Source organism: Lontra canadensis, unplaced genomic scaffold, assembly GCF_010015895.1.
Source record: "Lontra canadensis isolate GAN:19392208 unplaced genomic scaffold, GSC_riverotter_1.0 scaffold37, whole genome shotgun sequence".
In the NCBI taxonomy this organism is placed as follows: domain Eukaryota; kingdom Metazoa; phylum Chordata; class Mammalia; order Carnivora; family Mustelidae; genus Lontra; species Lontra canadensis.
In genome coordinates this window covers 18,169,052-18,193,388 of record NW_022631031.1, presented here as the reverse complement: position 1 = coordinate 18,193,388, position 24,337 = coordinate 18,169,052, and the positions used below count along the sequence as shown (strand labels likewise).

The window sequence follows — 24,337 nt, the reverse complement described above, 5'->3', positions numbered from 1 at the left end:
CCAACAGTTTTTCTCACAGAACTGGAGCAAATAATCCTAAAATTTGCATGGAGGCATAAAGGACCCTCAATAGCCAAAGCAATCTTGAGAAGGAACAAGCTGGAGGTAGTGCTACCCCAGATTTCAAATTATTCTACTGAGCTATAGTAATCAAAACAGTATGGCACTGGCACAAAAACAAAGACATCAGTGGAATAGAGAGCCCATGATTTTAGGGTCAATTAATCTATGACAAAGGAGGTGAGAATGTCTAATGGGAAAAGTCAGTCTCTTCAATAAATGGTGTTGGGGAAAACTGAACAACTAACTAAATGCAAGAGAAGAAACTGGACCACTTGCTTATACCATATACAAAAATAAACTCAAAATGGATAAGACCTAAATTTAAGACCTGAAACCATAAAAATCCTGAAAGAACACACAGCCAGTAAACCGTCGGACACTGGTCTTATTAATATACATTTTTAAATTTTTCTCTTCAGGCAACTGCAATAAAAGCAAGAAATAAACAGGTGGGACTACATCAAACTAAAAAGCTTTTGCACAGGGAAGGAACCCAACAACAAAATGAAAAGGCAACCTCCTGAATAGGAGAAGGTATTTGTTTTTGTTTTTAGTTTTACAATTCATTTAATGGCAACTGGTAAATCATCAAATTAGCAATGGTTATCTTCAAAAGTTATTACACTTGCTTTGTTGTCATTTCTCAAGGATGATTATATATCCACAGTCATAGACATTTCCCACATACGATGCATCATGTTAATCAGACATAGGGAAAAAAAAAACTCAGACTTGGTTTATCACCAGCACTGATAAAACCAGACCTAGGGAAAGAACAGAGTCTGGGGACACATGCATGGTCTTATTATAGCAAATGGTTAGCTTGCTGTGATTATTACAAAATCAGAACAGTGGAAATATTCACGGTGGGAGAAGATATTTGTAAATGATATACTGTGACAAGAGGTTGGTATGCAAAATATATAAAGAACTCAGACAACTTTAGCACCAAAACCCAAAAATCCAATTAAAAAATGGGCAGAGGACCTGAATAGATGTTTTTCCCAAGAAGACACACAGATGGCCGAGAGGCGCATGAAAAGATGCTCAAAGACGACAACCACAACAACAACAGATGCCCCACATCACTAAGCACACGGCGAATGCAAATCAAAACCCCAGTGAAACAGCATCTCACACCAGTCAGGATGACTAGTATCAAAAAGACAAGAAATAACAAGTGCTGGTGAGGATGTGGAGAAAAGGGAACCGTCTTGCACTGTCAGTGGTAATGTAAATTGGTACAATCATTGAGGGAAACAGTATGGAGGTACCTCAAAAAATGAAAAATAGAAGGATCACATGATCCAGTAATTCTACTGCTGGGCATTTACCCCAAAATAATAAAAACACTAATTCAAAAAGCTGTATGCACCCCTATGTTTACTGCAACATCATTTATAACAGCCAAGATACGAAAGCAACCCAACTGTCCCACTGATAGATGAATGGATAAAAAGGATGTGGGGTGTGTGTTTATACCATGTACAGTTATCACTCAGCCATAATAAAGAATGAAATTTTGCATCTGAAACAACATGGACAGATCTAGAGAGTACTATGCTAAGAGAAAGAAGTCAGACAGAGAAAGACGAATACTATATGATTTCACATACATATGGAATCTAAGAAACAAAACAAACAAAAAACCAGAAACACTTGTAAAAACACTTGATAATACAATACTCTTTACTGTCAATTCTACATAGCCAGAACAAACTGGTGGTTACTAGAGGGGAGAAATGAGACAGGGGGATGGGAGAAGCAGATGAAGGGGATTAAGAGGTACAAACTTCCAGTTATAAAATAAGTCACAGGAATGAAAAAGTATAGTATAGAGAATACGGTCAATAATACTGTATTCACTTTCCACGGTAAAAGATGATAACTTACACTTATCATGGTGAGGCAATCTGTGATATACATAACGTCAAATCGTGACACTGTACACCTGAAACTAATATGATACTGTATGTTGACCATACTACAACTGAAACTTAAAAATAATAAAATAAAGGGGCACCTGGGTTGCTCAGTCGGTTGAGTGTCCAACTTTTGATTTTCCATCAGGTCATAATCTCATGGTTATGAGACTGAGCTCCGCGTCAGACTCTGCGCTCAGCGTGGAGATGGCTTGAGATTCTCTCTCTCTTTCTCCCTCCCTCTCCACCTGTCTCCACTCTGCTCCCTCCCCCAAATCAATCAATTTTCACCAGCATTTGTCATCATTCTTATTTCCACTGTCCTCTATAGTTCCTCAGTTAGCTGTCTACAAGCCGATGTCCCTCCAAATGAGTGAAAGCTCCAAGGGAAACAATCACATTACTGACTGTTGGATTCCCGCCTAGTGAAGAACAATATGTCTTGCATGTAGTATTTACTCAATAAAACATTTACCAAATGATGCTTGGTTTTGAATGAAATCAACACACACAGTGCAGTGTCAGAATTACTTTCCTTTTTTTAAAAAAAGACTATTTATTTGAGAGAGACTGAGGGAACGAGTGGAGGAGGGGCAGAGGGAGAAGCAGACTCCCCGATGAGCAAGGAGCCCGATGCGGGGCTCAATCCCAGGTGGTCCTGGGATCATGACCTGAGCCAAAGGCAGACGTTTAACGGACTGAGCCACCCAGGCACCCCTCAGAATTAACTTCTTTCCATACCAGTAGATGATCAAGAAGAGAAAGGATGTCTACATTCTGTAGAGAATGGAAGCTAGTTTAAGTCTTGAAATCACAGCTCATGTCATAAACTGCTGAAATCCTAAAGCATTAGGGTACGTTAAATAACTTAAATCCTCTCCATTTGAAAGCTGTTAAATAAACAAAATAACCCCTTCCATATACTTAGGAAAAAAGTGGGGGGGATCCTAAGAAGAAATGACAGCAGGCATTCTACCCCTGCTCGCTAATTTTAAGGATTTCATTAATAATATGAGCCATTAATCCATATAAAACTATGAAAGTGAATTATTTATACATCATTAGAAGAATATCTTTATTAAAAATTGCAATGCCAAGAACATAATGCCAATCATTGACTATATTATCAATGAAATAAAGTCTGATTTATTACTGGATGTATGGAAACATGTAACAGTTTCAGGTCTTCAAGAGAAAACTAAGATTCATTCCTGCATTGAAGTAAATACAGATGAAATAAAAACTGCCAAGACTCTGCCCTCTTTAGTTCTCCTTAAAGCAAGATTCTTGAAAATGCCACTTGGGTAACAGGGACAAGCAGGTACCAGAAAGGTCCAGCAGGAGCAACAGAGTCAGAGGGAGGGATCCAGATGTAGTCACATCAACCTATCTGTAATGTGTATTTTTTTGTCTGACTGCGTAATTGGATAGCTTTTATTTACTTACTTCTACATTAAAAGTAAAAAGAATCAACACTATAAGAACATTAAGGCTTAAAATCGTAACAAAGAATCCAAAATCTAGTTTCAGTAGTGAGTCCCCAGTCCTGAAGTCCTCAGGGAGGAAACCTAGATCTTCTTGGATGATGATTCCAAGTATAGATGTCAGAAGCAATAATAAGAGTAATAACTACTGTTTAGTAGGTACGTGCCAAGGACTAGATTAAGTCCTAAATAAACATTATTGAGCATATGCTTCACAAGAACTTACCCTCTTTTTACAGATTAGGAAGTTAAGACCCAAAGATGTTAAGAAACTTGCATGTGGTCATACAACTGGGGAGAAGAGAGACTGTGTTCATTTTAGATCATAAAGCTTATGATCTTAAAGAGATTATTACACGGATTATTATCTACAAATGCATGTCCAAGAGAGGCGGAGTTTCCTAACCTGCCTCTGCCATCAACACCGTAAGGTTTCATCACATGCTACCTAACCAACGCCTACAAGCATCAACCCAAAAGCCTGATTTATAGAAATCCAATCCCTGAAAGACATCTGATAATCAGAGCCCTTCTGCTTACTTTGCTTCTTGACAGCTATTAGCTCAAGCTCAGGCTTCAGCTTGAATGACAATTTCCACCAGAAGAACTTCATGAATTTAAGATGGTAAAAAAAGAATAGGAAAGAAAAATGTATTTTTAATAGGCTCCATATGAACTTTTATGGGCTAAGATTAGATTGTTTCCATTACTATTTTCTTGAATTCTTAAATAATCTCATTAGTTTATGAATCTGATTCACCTACATTTATAATCCAACCTTCCCACCTTCATGGCTACAAGTGGTATACTGGGAAATACTTAAAAACCCAGCTCTCTGGGGGAAAAATAGTAAGCATCATGATGTTTACTACAAATTTTACTCTTTAAAGGATGTACAGCATATAATGTATAATGATAAGACAATACTCTTTACTGTCAATTCTACATAGCCAACTGATTCTTACAGAATGCTTCCATGAATTTTTGCCAAATTCTTGGATTGCAACCAACCTTTGATTACCACGGATGAAAAACAGTTCCAATATGAATATTGGTTAAAATTTTCATTTAAGTTAATAAGACAAAAATGAAATAATGAAAATGTATGAAGATGCTGTGTGCAGAAATGCAATTGTCAATGTGCAACTGACCTCTTTTTGCTGAACTGGATTATGATCTATTGTATATGCACATAATGGCTACTTAATGTTAAAATGTCAGTTGATTAAAAAAATGTCAGAAGGTAATTAACATTTTCTCCATAATTTGCCCCCCCCAAAATCTCCCTTACTTTTTAAGTCTAAAATGACAGCTAAGAAACAATAAATCAAGCCTTGATTTGCAGGGTGTCAAGATTGTTGTATTTGCAATCAGCCATGGTGACATTATTGAAGGTGGACTTAGGAAGAGATGCAGAGTGGCCACCACTTCATAGTATTTCTATCATGTAGGTGATTCAAGTTGCCATGAGCCTTTAGTGCATAGATAACAGCAAAATGCAGTAGAAGAATTAGATAAATAAATAAATGATAAATTTAAGTCTTCCTTGGCTTTTTAAATATAATTTAATTGTAAGTCTATGTAATTTTTTTAAGTCTGTATAATTTTCAACAATGGCTGTGCTCATCAGTTGGCTTTAAAAATTCTTGAAACTGAAAAACTGGCTTTCATTGGTTGATATGAGTGATTCTAGCATACCACAGGACCTCACCTTCTTTTAAAATACTTTTTTTAATGTTATTTTCTATATTAGGGGAAATTCACAAGTACAAAGCAATCTGGGATCCCAATGTTCTCAAAATGGCACTGAAATCAAAACTGTGTCATTAGAGTAATCACAATGAGAAACCAGAATGGTCTTTTAGGTAGCCTGTTCCTTTTCTTCTCTTTCTTTCTTTCTTCCTCCTCCTCTTTTTTTTTTTTTTTTTTTTTAAGGTTTTATTTATTTGAGAGAGAGGGATCACAAGCGGGGGGTAGGGGGAAGGACAGAGGGAGAAGCAGACTCCCCACTGAGCAGGGATTCGCATGCGGGACTCTATCACAGAACCCTGGATCATGACCTGAGACGAAGGCAGAGGCTTAACCTCCTGAGCCACCCAGGCCTCCTCAATTTTATTTTTTAAGAGCACAGGAATTACTAGGTATTTTCTACAGAAATTTTTATGGAAGTTTCCAGCTAAGGAGTGTGAAGTTGGACATAGTAATTCCAAATTAAATCATCTGTATTTTTCATACTAGTTGTTATTCTTCTGTGGAACAGAAGCAATATTAGCCTCCCCAATTACGAAAAAAGGTTATTCACTATTCATGAACTATTATCGTTAAGTTATAGGAGCCAGAAGTTTTAAACATTATCAGCATCTTCTCAAATGGGACAAAACATCACACCTCCATTATCACAAATCTGGTGTAAGGGCCTGAGTCCACAGGATGTGTATCTGCTCCGCTGCCGCGGGGTCCACGCAGTGCGCGTGCTGTCGGGGGGCTGGGGTCTGTCAGGCCTGGGTCTCATAACGCGCTTACACAGGAGAAGGCTGACGTACTTCAACAGCTGGCAATTCTCCCACCAAAGTCCCATCATTTCGGTCACTTTAAAATACCCTTTCTCCTCTCTATTTACAAAGTGGATGGGAACTCAAGGGACAGCTGATGACCGAGCAGACTCGTGAGGAAAAGTCCCGCATGCCTGGATCAGCTCCCTGAGATTCTGACACGGGCCGGCGCCTTCAAGATGAGCCCAGCTTTCCCGAGGTGGATTCCGCACCCCCCCCCCCCCCCCAGGTGGATTCTTTAGTGGGGATCCTCAAGCAATCCAGCTGAACTGCTCTAGCACAATTAGGATTTTACTCAATCTGGGACCTGCGACTGAAATACAAATGAAGTTTGGAAACATTGGAAAGATGATGGCTGGACTTAATTTATACCGATCGAAAGGGGGATCTGTTGGGCACGAAGAACGAGAGAGAAGGGCTCGGGTCTGACTTCTGCGCTGCTCTTGAACTTCAGCTGGCAGCGGAGGAGTCCGCAAAGACTACGCAGAATTCTCTGGCCTCAGAACCGTACCTTCTTCCAACGACCCTATAGGAACGGACATTCATAACCCACTTTCCCACCGTTTTTATCTCCCATTCTCCATCTGAAGTAAGAGCTCGCTGAAGACCCTAGCATAGGTAAGGGAAAGAAGGCGACTTTCTGCTTAGTGTGAAAAAGATATTTACTGAATACCTACCAAACCTTCACGCTGACAGGTATTGGCTGAGTACATTTACATAGCTCATAATTTCAACAACCGCACAACCTCAATATTATGACTGCTAAATTCCGTATGAGGAAACGGGAGTTTGAGAGAGAGAAAATAATTTGCCCAGGTTCAAAGAGCTTGTAAGTGGCAGACCCAGGATTCATAGCTAGCTTCTGTCTGATTTGATTCTGAAGTCCTGCTGTTTTTAAAAAAACAATTTGTTACACAAAAAATACTTTTAAAATATTAGATTAGAACATGAAAGTGCATCTGTGGTTTTCATTTGGTTTTTAATTTCTGCTTCCCCTTTCAAAACCCATTACTCTGCAAATTAATAGGAACATTATAAGAATAAGACATGACAGGGTGTTTATTGCTGCTGCTTCTTGGGTGGTTGTGGTATGCGGCCTTATGATTAAACCTACAGTAAAAGTATGGCAGAGTCCCAGCGTGGCACATCTTAACGTGTTTTATGGTTGCAAGGGGGAATTACCAAGGTTTTGCAAAACTTTTAAAACCTTGTGCAAGACCTCGATAGTAAAAAATACATAGCTGTTTTAAAGTGCAAAAGCACTGCCTAACGTGCTTGTGCAATGTTCACAAAATTGTATCATTCAAAATCTCCAGAAGCCTGAAGCAAGCAGCTTGCTTCTCCACCGTAATCTCAGCAATGAAAGAAACAGCAACTTCAAAGTACTATGAAACTTTAACCAATTATTTCTCCTAAGAGCTGTAGGAATATTATTTTATCCTTTGCTGGTCTGCCCCCAAAATGAAGAATATATAAAATGGAGATTAAACTGAATTTTTGATAACTGGTGGATCTCAAAGGGAAAAGAGGGAAGAAGAAAGAGATGAAGGGAGACCGAGGCAGGCACTGAGAGCAGAAACTCATGGAATGTTGACTGCCGAGTAATAGAACTTTGGTGGCGAAACCAGGAAATAAAGACTGATTTTCAGAGTGGGCTTGTATTAGAAACTCTGTTGTTTCACCTCAGTCTGCTGTGTACCTTAGGCATGTATTTTTAAATTCTTAGAAGGCAGAACTACATTTGTAACACTGTTTTATATAAAACTTAGCTTAATAGTAAATGTATGAAAATGAAAAACGCTATGATGATGATATGCAAATAGGCAGCTAAGATTTGATAACAGATGGGAAGTTTCAGGTCATATACCTACACAGACGAAGACATTATTTTTCTAAAATCTGCCTCTTTTGAATATCACATAAAAGGTAGATTAAAAAAAAAATGAACTGAGAGGATGCATTCAAAAGCAGATTACAAGAGATCATAATCTCCCTCCCCAGAAGGAAAGCAGTGTGTGAATACTTTAAGAGCACACATTGGCCCTAAGCACCCAGAACACTGTTCGTACTTGCCTGATACTGATTTTTTTTTTTTTTGGCACCACTTAGTCCAATGTGTTTTTTAAAATATTATTTTCTTAATTTTTTTTTTCTTCAAAGAAAAGAAGCAGAAAATTATCTCAGGAAAAAAAAAAAAACCCCAGGAAGAAAGCTGTCATGTTCTGTGTTTCAACTCACAAAAGAATTCTGACTAGAGGCTTGAGCCTTTCAAATCTCTTGTCATTCAGGATATGAAATTCTAATCTAGCGGCATGGCCAGTTGAGGCTGAGACTTAATCAAATATGCTGACTAGCTGAGACAGGAGGTGGCTCACTTCCTTACTTCTGGTTTCCATCTTTAGTTGGCTCTTCACTTGCAAATTATGACAGACCCTTGCTGTGAAGGCAATGAAAATTCCAAGGTAGGGGAGGAGAATCAGTGGGCACCTAATTGAGTTTTACTAGATGAAAAGTTACATCACCCTGCCTCACCTCAGTCTCCTCTGTCTTTAGGGAATTGCTGAATTTTATATAAAGCCTATTTATAAACCCCTGCAAGTGATACTTGCATTCATCTGCGCTGTGACATCATTTCCTCATCAATAATTTAAGCATAAGAAATGGATTAAAGGGACTCTGAAGGGACTTCTCACACATGAAAAAACAGAACCCGGCTAAACTCTCCAAAAGATTAATTCAGGCTTCTTACCTTGTTCTTTGATCTGACGAATTTGCTTCACAGTTTCTTTTAAGATTGCACATTTGTCAGGTTTGAAGTTAAAGTTGTCTATATCATTAAAATTTGCAAAAATCAGCTCTGCAAGTTCTTCGATGTATTTATTTTCCTGTTCACGATTACGTTTCTCAGTGCTCCTCTTGGGACTATTAAAAAAAAAAAACATAAGCATGTTAAACAAGTTCTAATATAAAGATAGCAAACAAAAGTTACTTATCTAAACATGGAAGTACTTTGCAGAGGGAAAAAAAACCCTCAACTTGCCTTAAGTGTTGCACGTGTTTTTTCTGAAATCAAACTCATCCCAGTACATGATCACAGATTTACTTGCGTGACTGTTTGTTCTATGTATATCATGTCTTCCACTGGACAGTAAGCTTCACAGTGACAAAGCTCAGGATGATTTGCTCATCACTGTGCTTAATACAACACCTGGCAGAGGCAGGCATCAAATTTATTGTTGAATACACAGAGGAAAAGTTTTAGAAAAGTAAGGCAGATTATGTTATAAAATTTTTAAAAATTTACTAGGGTCAGTAAAAGAAGAAAGGGAACCTAACCTCGTTATAATGGGAATAAATACACTGTGGGGATTTTTTGTAAAGTTTAAAAAGATAAAAGTAAATCTCCATAATTTCATAGACTTCTTTAGGATGTTGGTTATCAAACCAAACAATTATTTTTAGATAATGCAAAAAAACCACAGTACAGTCAGAAACAAAAAGTGAAACTGACCTAGGGTATTTGTTAACTATCCAAGCTGAATGACGTACAAAATACATACAAATGGTCCAAGTTCAACTAAAGTTTTAAAAAATTAATGCAAGGGAGGGAAAAATAAAAATTGGCAAGATCTTCTCATTTCAGTTTGACAAAATAGCAAGTTCCCTTTGATAATAACAGCATACAACTAGTTTTTTTTTTAGTAGAGGGCCCACTAAATGCCATTCAAACTACACAATAAATAAGAAATGTAAGTTGTTTCATGTAGCAGCTTTCTGTATTTTTATGACACTGACGCGCTACCTACTGCGCTAACGAGGCACCTTATATTTTTAATATATATAATACTAATTGATAAGAATTTGTAGTCTGTAATAGACTTCCATCTATTTGCCTCCAAGTATCAGCTTTATTTTCACAAACTAATAAAGCTGAGATAGAAGACAATTTCTCTATTTCACAGTGGTTACACAACTTGTCCAAGATCACCCAGTGAGTTACTGGTAGAGACGGGCCCAGAATTTGGTTTTTTGACATCTCATTTTTATTCCTAGCTTCTATTTCACTAAGTACAGGGAAAGGGAGGGAGTGGCTGGGATGCCTGGAGGAGACAAGTTGCCCCCTGGACCCCTCAGCCCCCCTCAACTTCTCTTCAGCTCCCTCTCCCCACAAGATGGATGAACACATGACAAATAGGTGAGAAAGGGGAACTGTGTTACAAAGACCTGAGAGCGCAGGGGAGGGGGTCTGGAGGCTCCCCGCCCCGCACCAGGGCACCAGCACAGCAAGACACAGGAGAACTGCCCTCCGTCAAAATGGTCTCCATTTTATCAAACTGCCTCCTCGAGTGGACTTCCAGGCATTAAAGACAGTTTGCCAGACAGATGGCTGTGGACAGCCAGGAGGTACTGGGGAACCTAGAGGCCACATACTGCAGCCGAGGGTTGGGGCCTGGGATGTGTTCAGTAGCAATTTAATAGACTTGTTCTGTTTGGCAGGAAAAGGGGAAAAGGGAACATAAAATATTTTTGCTCTTTCTCCCTCTCTTCCTGTCTTAATGACTTTTCCTAGTCCTCTGCCCTGTTCTTCTCCAGCTGATCTTTTTACTGGCTATTTGAGAAGTTGCTGCTTTTATTGAACTTTTTATTTTATTTTATTTATTTTTTTAAAAGATTATATTTATTTCTTTGACAGAGATCACAAATAGGCAGAGAGGCGGGCAGAGAGAGAGAGAGAGAGAGAGAGAGCAGGAAGCAGGCTCCCTGCTAAGCAGAGAGCCCAATGCGGGGCTCGATCCCAGAACCCTGGGATCATGACCTGAGCCGAAGGCAGAGGCTTTAACCCACTGAGCCACCCAGGCACCCTTTATTTTATTTTTTTTAAAGATTTTATTTATTCATTTGACAGACAGAGATCACAAGTAGGCAGAGAAGCAGGCAGAGAGAGAGGAGGAAGCAGGCTCCCTGCTGAGCAGAGAGCCCGATGCGGGGCTCGATCCCAGGACCCTGGGATCATGACCTGAGCCGAAAGCAGAGGCTTTAACCCACTGAGCCACCCAGGCGCCCCTATTGAACTTTTTAAATCATTTACATGATTTAAGTAACCAAAAGATTGAAGTCTCTATCCTACCTTTGTTCCCTATTAGACTAGTTCTCATCCCCCAAAATGGGTTAACAACTCTTAAGTGTTTCTTCATTATCCTAAAACAAATGGTTTATACGAAGGGGTGGTTTATACAAAGGGTAGTACTCCATACTCATGCTTCACAACTTGTTTTTCTCTGTAACAATGTTTTTAAGAGATTCTTTTTATATCAATCCATTAAACATCTTCACTCTTTTTCATTGCTGTATTGCATTCCAGATTATGGAGGTATCAGCTATTTAAATAGTTCCCTATAGACATTTAAGTTTTCCCTAATCTTCTGCAATTATTAAACAATGCTGTAATAAGTAACCTCAGTGTCTATCATTTTGCCAGTGTGAAAGCATACTCTGGGAAAATTCCTAGAAGTGGACTGCAGTTCAAAGAGGATACACATTTATAATTTTACTAGACCATGCTAAATTATCCTGCATGGAGATCAGAGCAACTCACACTTCCATCTATAATATATGACATGGAACTTGCTTTAAATTACTTGTTTACTCACTGAAGGCCCATAATCTTTGTCACCAACTCAAAAAAATAAAAATAAAACAGTGTAAAATTAACAGCAACTTCTGCTATGGGATCTTCTTATCTTTATCATGTCTTGTGATCTAACAGAAAAAATGTGGAAGACTCAAAATCATATAATAAGCCTGCTTTAACAGTCAAGTACACAGGTGACATCAGAAGCAGCAGGAAGCTTTCGTCTTTGTAAAAAATAGTAAAATCTGCAACCAATCAGCATAACCAAAATATAAGCCAAATAATACATATTCAAGGTTTAACTGTTAAGGAGAAAAACCAAACAGTATTTTGACCGGGGGGTGGGTTGGGGGGGGTGGGGGGAGTGGGGGGGTTGGGTGGGGGCGGGGGTGGAGAGGGGTGTCAAGTCAGCCCTGCTCGCACGTCACGGGGAATACTGATTCTGTTTCTCAGCAGGTTCTAACCTGGGTCCAAGCTGGTCAGGACATTCCTTGCGCTTTCTTGTCTCTGCCCTGGACGGGTCAGAGGTGTTTTCTCCAATCCCACTCATCTTGAACACATATCAGCAACTAAAACAAGAAATGGGGACGGGGGGAGAGAGAGAACAGAGCTGATGATAAAGTGGCTGATCAACTTACCACCAATAAAAGAACTTCAACTTCAATCAGAAATTTGACCACAGTTACTAACACATTGTTTGGATTAATATGCGCGTGCAACTCCTAAAGAAAGGGCTCTATTTTTTTTTTTGACCTTGTTTAAAAGTTAAGTGTTCGTCAAGGTTCACACTTCAAAAGCCAACAAGCCTACCTCACTGGGCCCAGACTCTTTAAGCAGACGATGTATTTCAGCAGCACCATGAACTACAACCAGCTGGCCCCAGGTTTCTGCAGCCAGCCTTCGGTTTCAGGAGTGATCTTGCACTCGGGGGAAACTACAGGTGTTGTAAGGGGCTCCTCCCAGTCTCTGTTTGGGGTTGACCAATGTGAAGTCTGTGCTGCAATAGCTCACCCACGACAGACAGCCCTGGGAAGAGGCAGTGCCCCACCACTAAGCTCAATATTTCCAAATCCGCCCAGGTACAATGGACCCTGGCCCTACACGAGGCTTCCAGAAGCAATGCTCCCCAAAGAGAGGAGGTCGTGCCTCCCGGTGGAGTCTCCCGTTCCCTCCACCCCTGCAGCAGCTGCCTTGCTGCTCCGCCCTCAGTGCCCTCTCTCCCCAGCAGCTCGCCTTCCTGAGCACACCTCCCCTCCGTGGTTTCCTCTCTCACATCCTGCTGCTCCTGATACTCCCTCCCTCGGCTAATTCTAGCTGCTATCACCAAAGGTCTTAAAATATCCTTAAAAAAAAAAAAAAATCACGGAACATTACTGACCCTAATGAAGGAGGACAATTACTGGCTCCTGCTTACTGGGTTCCTTCCAGTAAGAAAATAAAAGGACATAAAGTAAGAGAATCAGTGTGTTCACATCAGTCATCATTAATAAAATCTAAATAATATTTAAATACCCAAAGATCAGGGTGACAGAGGTTTAAATTCTACGAGAACTAAACAAAAGAACTAACAAAGACACTGGGGGAATAATGTAGTCGCTTCAGCACACAGTGCTTAATAACTGCTTAGCAAAAGAAAAAAAAAATGCAGCCTAAAAAGATGACGTCAGCATTTAAACGTCTTTCTTAGAGTTCCAGTTCTCTGCAGCTTCCCCCTTCCTTCTGTCGCCCCGGCGTCTAAAGTCACCTTCGCCCTCCTTTACTTTCTATAGTGGCTTTTCTTCCTTTCTAGACTGGAAAAACCGGATGGAAGGGCAAGACAGTAGAACAGGTCAAGAACTTCAGAAAAAGGCCAGAGAGTAACAGGTTCAGGAAGAAAGGACAAAGAGGAAGGTGGGCTAAGAAAGCAGCACCCAAGACAGGTCACTGTAGCACTGTCACATACCCATCAAACTGCACAGCCTTCACTCCGCGAAATCTGCAACGCTTAGTCTCCCTACAAGCACTCCTTCTGGTCACAGCTCTGATCCAAGGGGGCTGAGGAATGAATTTTCTTGAGAGTCATGTGGAAGCAGGATGAAGAAACACTGTATCGTCGAGGGAGGCTGCACCAACTGCACATTATATTCACGAGGTCACACAGGAGGGGACAATCTGAAAGCTAACGCCTGAGCTTCCTGCCTTGGGAGCAATGTAGCCAAGTCCCAAGGTCCTGTACTGTGGGCACAGTTTGGGGCTGATAATAAGTATAATCTGTATCAAGTTATTCATTTAGCATTTACTATGCATCCAGCAATTGCTGGACACAATTTAATCATCAAAACAGACTATGAGGGGCAACTGGGCAGAGCAGCTGTAGCCACGTAATCCGTGTCCTAGCTCTACCACTTGGTTAGCTGTGAGACCTTAAGAAGTTACCTCTCATGGCTTAATGACCTTTTCTGTTAAATGGGGATAAGCATTAGCATCTCCAGCCCAGGGCAGTTGAGCAGCTTAGCAAATGGCAGAGCTGGGGTTATTTGTACACAGGGTTACACACTCCTACTTTAAACGAAGATGTTATGGCAAGGGTTTCCTCATCAAAGAGGCCATTCTTCCTGTAATCACATAAGCACAGGTCAGGAGGGAGGAGTTGCAAGATACGGACTGTGCTGGCCTCCGTGCTTGACTCTTTCCGCTCATCTCAGTGTCACTGTCATTGTCAATGTCACTCATTCACCCATTCATTCATTCATTCATTCATTCAAAGACTGCCTGACTGCCTGTAAGCATCAGGCTGGAAGCATGAGGAGGAATGTTGCTCTCCAGAAGAAAACAAGGTAAGAGAAGAGATACATCTGTATATGGGAAAAATGGTAATAAGTAAACTTGGTAAAAGTATTCTGTAACAGGCGCACACTCCCACGTACTTTAAGGTCCAAGAAAGAAGAACACTGCTGGGTAGGCTAGGGAGGTACTGAGCTGGCCTTGACGAAGGCCTAGGCATTCTGATGGTGAGGAAGGGAGCCAGGGCATTGCAGGAGGTATAAAAAGACAACGGGTGAAGCAATAACCTCAACACCAAAACCCTTCTTGGATGATACTCATGAACATTCCTTTTCTCTATTTCTCTTGGAACCACAATTCTTATGGTTTCACTTATAAGCATGTAAGGGAAAACATTACCTATCCAATCTAAGTAAGCTTTTAACAAGTGACCTCCAGGATTTTCACTGTGAAAGGAGTGTTCTATAAATCATAAAAATTCAAGTAAATTTTTATCATCAAAATATAACAATATATAACAAAATGCCCTCTATAGCAGTTGTATGTGTTAAGTCTGTTGATTAAAATGGTTATTCCCCCCCCACACACAAAGTATCACCATATATATTTAAAAATACAGTACTATCAGAAAGATCAGAAAGCTTTTCAAAAGATTATCTTACTTAAAGTCTGTACTTAGTTTTGGGATTTAACATTAGCTTTAGCCATCATCTATCTTAAATTTCCCAAAATAGATATCCTAGTAATTGTAATGTTGCACGGAGGGACAGAACTGATATATTTCAACTGAGGGGCTAGAAAGAGACAAGGAGCAGAGCAAGGTGCTAACAATTTCTGGTCTCAGTATAGAAAACCATTTGAGCAGACTGTTTATATTTTACTTGAGTCTACTCAACACTGGCTCACAAACCACTCTACTTGTAACTTTAATTAAAACATGATTAATTTCTTCTTTAAGTAAGTTATTATGGGCTAAATTTTCTCTTTTATTATTATGTGATGGTACCTTAAACACATGTCCTCAAAAAAAGAAAAAAGTTTTATGAACATGCTTACTTATTTTTTGATGTCTACCCCCATGTCCTCTTTTCTAAGCAACCTTCCTGAGGCTACGTATACCCAGTGCACACCACCAACCCAACCTGTAAACCACCAAAGAAAAAAGAGGGGGTCTGTAGCAACTGGAGGCAGGTGGATGCACTCTGCCAGCCGAGGTATCAGGCTGGGGATGTTCCCTCTGAAACTCTGCTCATTAACCAGGGGAAAAAAGATGAGCCTCTCAGGTGGGGGAAAAAAAAAAAAAAGAAGAGGAAGCAGGAAGGCAGGAAAGAGAAAAGGAAGGAAGGAAGGAAAGAAAGGAAGAACTAGGAAGGAAGGAAGAACTAGGAAGAAAGGAAAGACAACAAAGAAAGAAAAGGAAGGAAGGAAGGAACAGAGGGAGAGAAGGAGAGAGAGAGAGAAAGGAAGGGAGAAAGAAAGCAAGTGAGAGAGCAAATTCAGGGCTGAAGCCTAGAAAGGAGGAGGGTGGCGGAGGTGCTGAGAGGCGGCAAGCAGCAGGTCCTGGGCTCCTCCTTTTTGCCTGCCACAGGGCTGGAAGCAGATGTAATCCTGGAGCAGACGTGTGGATTTATGCCCTGGTCCTTAGTGGATGAACCAAATAAATAACAGTGAGCCTCATTAACGAGGTGCTCAAAGAGAAGTGTGGTGCTCTAATCTAGAGGACTCTGACTGATACTCTTCATGCCTTAGGTGAGGCTCTGCTGACAGCAAGCACCAGGATTTCACATGGGAACCTGCGCTGGGGCTAGGTGAGTGAATTTTTTTTTTCCCCACTCAAGTGACACAGCTACAAGAGAAAGAACGACAGCTTCAATACACAGATTTATGACCCCTAGTGTGCACTTAGGCATAGACAAATCAACTAAAATAAACGCTATGGATAGATGAGTTTTATTTATTTATTTAAGATTTTTATTTATTTATCTATCTATCCATCTATCTATGGGGGGGGCACCCAAACCAGCACAGGCAGGGGGAGCAGCAGGCAGAGGGAGAAGCAGGCTCCCCGCAGAGCAGGGAGCTTGACACTCGATCCCAGGACCCCAGGATCATAACCTGAGCTGAAGTCACTTAACTCACGGAGCCACCCCAGGGATCCCTGGATTGATGAGTTTTAATGCATTTTTGTAGACCAAAGTCAAAAATCAATTCCCAACAGAAGGGTAAGAGAGAGAAATAGTGACGGGCAGCAGTGAAGGTTTAGAAATCCTATTTTATTTTGTAAGTGGGCTAGATTAATAGTTTCTTAAAGTTTCCGCACGTTTTCAACATTCCCGTGAAATTAAAATTCTCGAGCGTTTCACTCTCAGTTCCGAATCGGTTCAATGTAAATCACAACAACTGAAAACGACACAAGCCAACTCTTGGGTCTTATCTGATGGTAATTACAGTCATTGAGAACAAGCCAGTCTCTACCAGATGTGGGGGGTTGTGAAAGGACAAGTCTGGAAAAGGAGTTTCAATTTGTCCGTTCTTGTTAGCTACAACAAATAATCCCGCACTCACTGTGACAGTCCCTCCTTCCTAACATCCTCTGATACCAACTCGTATAAACTAGATGGTAAAGTGTTATAGTCACCAGAATCAAGACCTGCTTTGTTTTTTTTTCGTTTGTTTTTTTAAGTAACGATATTCTGGGAGGGGTGAATAATGCCGGTTATATCCTTAGCATGAGGACAGAAAGCAAAACACAATGTTAAAGCCTCAACACAAAAACTGCACTCTTTGCTCATGAAATTCATCAATATAACTTATCAGGTAACAAAGCTGCAGCTCACAATACCGCCTCATATCTTTAAAGCTAGTTAATCATCCAGACTTCATGCGAACGATCATGTGCATTTTATCTTTTATCAGTACTGGCCATCTTCCAAACATGGCCTGTAAAACTGTCAGATTTATTATATGTGGAACAAACTCAGTTAAAGAATAAGTAAGGATAACACTGTTGCTGAAATCCAAATATACTAAGTGATCAACATCAGATCTCTCTATTGCTGGTTCCAAGAAATATTTTTTAAAAGTTAGACCCTCTGAAATTCCTTACTTTGAGATGAAATTTATAATGAAATGACATACAAAGAGCTGTTGAAACGACTTCTCTCATTAACGCCTACAAGGGGAGGCGATGCCTGATAAATCATCTAGCTCTTGATATGAGACCAGAAAGGCTCCTACAGCTTCCAAGGCCTTCCGGGTTCTTTCTGAATTCTCTTTACAAGAGCTACATGACATCGCTGTGTATTCCGCAGTCTGATTCTTCATACTCTTTGTAAGACTAAGAAATACTCAACGTGGGGCGCCTGGGTGGCTCAGTGGGTTAAAGCCTCTGCTTTCGGCTCAGGTTATGATCCCAGAGTCCTGGGATCGAGCCCCGCATCGGGCTCTCTGCTCAGCAGGGAGCCTGCTTCTTCCTCTCTCTCTGCCTGCCTCTCTGCCTGCTTGTGGCCTCTCTGCCTGCTTGTGATCTCTCTGTCAAATAAATAAATAAAATCTTAAAAAAAAAAAGATTAAAAAAAAGAAAAAAAAGAAAAAAGAAATAATGCTACCGCTGTATCTGAAACTTCACTAAAACCCCCTTCGATTTCTATTCTATTAAATTAGGAAAGGATAATCTTTTCAGAAGCCCACCTCAGCAGTGAAAGATGCAGTCTCTATTTCTTTATCACAAGCGAAAAAACATTTGCTCATTCTAAATTCGAAACATTTTTTTCCCTTAAAGTATACTGTGTTCCGGGAGGGGTCCCTTTTACTTTAGAAAGAACAATTTCTGCGCCAGTCTCTGATAAGTCAAAGAGAAAACAGTATCTAGTGCTCAACTATGCCAAATGTGCTTCTCCAGAAGAAGATGCAGATGCCTGAGAAAGGCAGAAAGCAGAGAATGGCCAGACCTTGGAAGTCAGAAAACTGATACAGAGATAAAAACACGGAGTTGACGGAGGAGGGGAAAAAGACCTCTTTGCAAAAGTGTCAAGTGGACAAAATCATCCAAAGCAAACATTGTTCTGGCAAGACCCCAACTCTTGGCAAGAATTAAATAAATATTCTCTGCAGTAAATATACAGATTACCCAAGGATATACTGTTGCTTCATATAAATAAGCAAACAAAGGACCATTACACATGCAAATATAAATCTAACTGTGTAGATTTACTAACGGCAGGGACGAGAGCACACAGAAAAATCAGACTTTTTCTTTTCCCTGGCAAAACAATTAGTGCACTGAACACAGTGACAGAAGGTATTATACAGTATTTCAAAAATAAACTGTAGCTCGTCAAAGGGTGTATTATTTTTCTCAAAGTGTCAGAACCCTTTTTAACTAGATCATAAGAACACTTTTAACTTCATTTTTACAAAACACGATATTGCTTCATGCTTTACATAGAACATTAATCTACCTCACATATTACAGCATGCAGCTAGAGAGTCAAACTCATAAAACTGCACATTAATTCATACAGTGACAACAAGGAGATTATTGTGAAGTTGTAGGAAACTCACTTCATATAAATACAGAATAAAGGCATCTCTTACTTGGAAGCAAATTCTCTGTTTAAGTTCACTAGTTCTAAGCAACTTACTATATGCCTGATTTTTTTTTTTTTTTTATTAACTGCAGTAAGCCAAATGCAATGTACTATTATTAGGACATAATTTTTCAATAATAAAATACCAGCAGTTTCCAGCTGGAGACGGGACTAAGGAAAATAACATGGCCTGCAACTCTGTCCAGCTATTCCCCAAGTAAAATGGCTTCAGCACCTACCTTGTCTCATGCTGTTTCTTACTCCACGCCAAAGTAGTACAGTGTATACACAAATGTTTAAGCTAAAAAAGTCCTTCCTTTTCAATATGCTCTTAGATTTACTTTTGTATAATGGCCTTAAAGTGGTATATCAGACAGTAACTAGAAGACATATTCCATTTTCTGACTGAAAGCCAATAATACTCATGAATTTTTTAGCTGAAAGACACTTCAAGATGCCATTGGGAAGACTGGAATAAACACATTAGGCTGCAAACGGGCAGCCGCAGCTCTGTAACACATGCTGCAACAATCAAAGGCACAGTGAAGTTCACGTTCACCCGGTACACAGATATTTTGCTGTAACATTTCCATCATCCACACAGCTCCTAGAGCAGGCAAACTCCTCTCTTGGAGCCCGAGCTGAGCAAAATCCCATGCAGAATATGTGAACCGCAGAGAGCTGTTCTAAACTATCATTACCAACAGGGGGAAAAATGTCTAGTATGACATCAGTGGCAGAAGATGGTTTCTACTTTCTGAATTCTCATAGGCTAAGTTCCTTAATATAGCCGGTCGCTGGGCTGCCTCTATCCCCAGCGACGTCAGCCGGCGCTAATATGGCCAGGAATAGCAAGGCGAGGTTCAGTGAGGCCTCGGACGAGAAGACTCCACGAGAAGACTCGGGAAGGAGCTGGGTCCCTCGCACAATGTAGGCATGGCCCTCCCCTTCAAGCGCTGTGTACTCAGCCCCCAGTCAACATTCGGAGCCCCCATCTTTCCCTGGAGGCTGAGCATTCTGGAAAGAAGTCATCAAACCAACAACTACAATGCAGGGCTTGTGTTGGAGTTTCCTAACTTGTCCAGATTAAAATTCATTTATCTGTCTTTATTCGGAAACGGTCTTTAAAAAGTCTCAAATTATGAGAAAAACTTACAGAAATGGCAAGGGCAAGACCGTCTGTTTCTATATAAAGAATACTTTTATTATTCCAGTTGTAAAACATTCTTAAAATAAATAAATGATAGTCCTTTCATAGTATAGCATGTTGGGGTTTGTGTGTGTGCTCACTAACATTCAGGAAACACTTACTATGAGGTTGAGCACTTGGCACACATCTTCTTGCTAAAAAATCCCCACTTTTATGTTTTTATACATGTGTCCACACACACTCTCTCTCTCACCTTGCAGATCACCTAAACTCTCTGACCTGTTTTCATGACTCATTTGCCCAAGTGATACAGATAATAAATGACAGGTCAGGAATCAAACTCAGGTATAATTGTGATAACTATCATTCACGGAGTACTTCCTAGCTTGGCAGGCACTCACTATGGACTTTACATTTATGAATACTTCAGTGCCCGTAACCACCTAGGTTTAGCCCCATTTTACAGATGAGGAAATGGAGATACAGATAAAGCAACTTGACCAAGGCCACAGTTAGGAAGTTTTAGAGCTTATAAGTGAATCCAAACACTTCCTCATTTCTCAACCACTGCAATGTGAGCGCTGAGGTTCCTGTATTTCGATACTTTCACTAAAGAGAGAAACTAATATATATTATAGAAAGCAGTATATTTTAATTTGATCACCAGTGAATACATAATTTGAAAGTACTTTTGTTCTTGCTAAAAATCTAACGGTATTATTGCAAAATGCAAAACATTTCTTTCTACAAAGAACATACATACTTTGGAATCATCTGTCTATCCGCTCAGTACCTGATTAATGCCCCAGGTACCACTGTAGGCATTGGAAACAGGGCCATGAAAAAAACAAAGTCCCTGTCCTCCTGAAGCTCACATTCTGGTGCAGAGAGGAAATCATGCCTCAGCTCACAAGCAATTACTCCCTGAAGGGAAACGAACTAGTATTGTTATTATTGAATTTATTATGAAGTTATTGAAATAACAAAACCAGTTAGAAATTTTCTGGGGCACACTAAGAAGGCTGAGTTTCATTCCAAACAGTAAAAGCCTTCTTTTCCTATAGAACAGAAGTAGTAATTGGTTGATTTTAAAAGTCATGTATCAAGAGCAATGATAAAAATGACACCTTCTACCTTTAATCATTTTGTTTTGGCTTTAAACATAAACACCAGACTATCCCTCTCCACTGGAGTTTCAAACTGATATTAGTAAGGCACTGTCTACTCATTCTTTGTCTAAGACACAGCTAGAAATTGTAGAGAATCTGATTTCTTAACAGTGCTTATGAGGTATAATTTTCTTATTTTTTCTATCTATTACAGTTGCGTTGCGTATACTTATTTGACAGTAATTTTTGTCCATTAGAGTTTTTCAAAGCATCCATCCTCGTTTTTACAGAAACGTGTGTTTTTTCAAACTCATACTTAGTTACATAATAGTTGATTAAATGATGTAACAAGCAGTGGCACAAGCCAGTCTACACAAGAAGCCCACTGGGTCGCAGTGCGGCGTCACTGCCGGGTATGGAGTGCCGCAGGCTCTCAGGGAAAATGAACAGAGGGTAGCACAGAGCATGTGACTGTTGTAGCCCATCAGTCCCAACAGAGGCTGATTAAGAAACTCAGAATTCATGCAAAATTCATTCAACGCAACGGCGAGGTCATTCAGTCATTCAACACGTATTACTGAAGGGTGCCCTGCCACGGTTCTACATATTGGGGGCTACCACAATGAACAAGACCGACCAAGTCTTTTACCTGTGACTCTTACGTTCTAATAAGAAAGTGGAGAGGCGGGGTGCCTGGGAGGCTCAGTGGGTTAAAGCTTCTGCCTTTGGCTCAGGTCATGATCCCAGGATCCTGGGATCCAGCCCCACATCCGAGCCCCACATCCAGCTCTCTGCTCAGCAGGGAGCCTGCTTTCTCTTCTCTCTCTGCCTGCCTCTCTGCCTACTTGTAATTTCTATCTGTCAAATAAATATATAAAATCTTAAAAAAAGAAAAAGAAAGTGGGGAGGGAAGAAACAGTAGAACAAATAAACATTTACTTATCCGATACGGACTAGCACTTTAAAGAAAAGTAAGGTAGGGTTAGTGTAGAGCACAGTGTAGACTTTTAAATGGGTGGTCAGGAAAGCTCTCTTTTGACAGAGTGACATATGGGCAAAGACCTTTCTGACAGACCTCTAAGATTCATAACACAATTTATTACACAACCATGAAAAGCTGTACAATGTACAGTGGCTCAGAGCACATCCTCTGCTGTCCACTCTGGTTTGGAATCCCGGGAATATTACGTATTAGTTTTGTTAATTATGTTAATTAAGCTCTTTGAACGTAAATATCTTCATCTCCTCAAGAAAAAAAATAAAAGCCATCTTTTTTTTAAAAGGGTTAGTACTACTTTCTTGTGAAAATTTTTTTAAAAAGATTTTATTTATGGGGCGCCTGGGTGGCTCAGTGGGTTAAAGCCTCTGCCTTCGGCTCTGGTCATGATCCCAGGGTCCTGGGATCAAGCCCCGGCATCTGGCGCTCTGCTCAGCGGGGAGCCTGCTTCCTCCTCTATCTCTCTCTGCCTGCCTCTCTGCCTATTTGTGATCTCTGTCTGTCAAATAAATAAATAAAATCTTAAAAAAAAAAAGATTTTATTTATTTATTTGCCAGAGAGAGAGAAGAGGGAGAGCAGCAGGCAGAGGGAGAAGCAGACTTCCCGTTGAGCAGGGAGCCCGATATGGAACTCTATCCCAGCACACTGGGATCATGACCTGAGCTGAAGGCAGACGCTTAACCGACTGAGCCACCCAGGCATCCCAATACCCATCTTTTTAAGTTTGTTGAGAGCAAGAGCTGTTAAAAGGCATACAACAGTGACTCGCGCCTAGCAAGGGCTTATTTAATAAATGTAAGCTATTATAGGTTGAATTTGATAGCATGTAAATGTTTATGAAATAATTTAAGCTGATGGTGAGAAGAGATGGAGAAGAAGATTAATTTATAGAAAAAAACTAGAAGAAAATTCATCATAATATTAGCAGTTGAATTGTTTTGATGGGTACTTTGGCTATAATTTTCTCTTCTCCAAATTTCCTTTCATTAACACATCAGAATTCTATGAGTTTAAAAAAAAAAAAAAGGAGGGAGGAAGAAAAAAGGGAAGAAGGGAGAGGGGAAGGTGAGGAAAGAAGTAGGAAGGTAAGGGAGAAAGAAGGGAAGACTCTGAAAAGGGAGGGAGAAGGGAAAGGGGAAAAGGGAAAGGGGTAAGGGGAGGAACAGAAGGAAAGGAGGAAGAAGGAAGAGGAGGAAAGAGAAACTTGGCTGTACTGCTGGTGGGAGACTGGGGGAGACAAGACAGAAAGAGATTTTTTAAATAATCAGTTCTCTGGAATGTGGATTACAAATGCACAAGTTCTTTACATGCATATTTTTGGAAAGAATATTGCATAAACTGAAGTAAGCCTACCTTATAGTAAAAGAAAGACAAAGGCTGCCCCAAATCAATGAAATAAGAAACTGACCTTCATTTAAATGAAATCTGAAGTATAAATTACTTCCTTTGATAAAAGATATCCCACAATGGTTTCCAGACTACTAAAATGATCTTACAACCAACTTATGCTTCTCCAAATTTATTTCTATGTAAGAAAGATGGAAGCTCTTGGTCCTTTTGGACTTATCACTTATTCTCCTTAACTTCAGGAACTTTCTCATATTTTCTCATATTCTCTCTCCTACTGATGTGACTCTCTTAAAGCAAGAAAAATACCCACATCATAAGAGCCTTCCAGCAAAGGTTACTAAATTGCTCTTCTTCCTCAGGAAAATCCTATCCCTTAAGCTCAGCTGAAAAACCATCCTCTTTATGAAGGCTTCCTAGATTCCAGCAGAAAAAATGAAAGGCTCCCTTCTACTTTTCCCCCAGCTCAAGGTGCATAAAACTAAAACCACACTTCTCTCTCTTGCATCATTAGTCGTTTCCCTCTGGAGAGGGTCCAGGGCACTCTCCCGGAGGCAAGCTCAGCCGGCTACCTCCCACTGGCTACCTCCCACTGCAGTCTCTGTGTGCCACAGAGGAGACCCGGGATACTCATTCTTTCCTGCCTTTTCTCATTCTCACTCATTTTAACTCCAGACTTTCTTGGGAGTTCTTTATCTCTAAACAAATAGGAAAACAAAGCACGGGCA

General features: G+C 40.2%; 1 protein-coding gene and 1 non-coding gene across 9 annotated transcripts in view; both read right to left on the bottom strand.

Annotated features, from left to right (window-relative positions):
• Positions 1-24,337, bottom strand: part of NCOA2 (nuclear receptor coactivator 2) — a 292,692-nt gene that overhangs the window by 95,245 nt on the left and 173,110 nt on the right. For 7 of the 8 annotated variants that reach the window (XM_032869220.1, XM_032869226.1, XM_032869227.1 and 4 more), the window contains 2 exons: positions 12,118-12,222; positions 8,771-8,943 (listed from right to left, as the gene is read on the bottom strand). In XM_032869220.1, the coding sequence (XP_032725111.1) occupies positions 8,771-8,943; positions 12,118-12,203 (259 nt within the window). In that variant the 5' untranslated portion in view covers positions 12,204-12,222. Of the gene's footprint in view, positions 1-8,770; positions 8,944-12,117; positions 12,223-16,531; positions 16,537-19,564; positions 19,576-24,337 lie in introns of those variants that run through there. The other variant, XM_032869225.1, reaches the window with a different exon arrangement.
• On the bottom strand, positions 799-930 carry LOC116874578. The gene has a single exon (XR_004384035.1). It is a non-coding gene; the product is annotated as a small nucleolar RNA SNORA72 (small nucleolar RNA).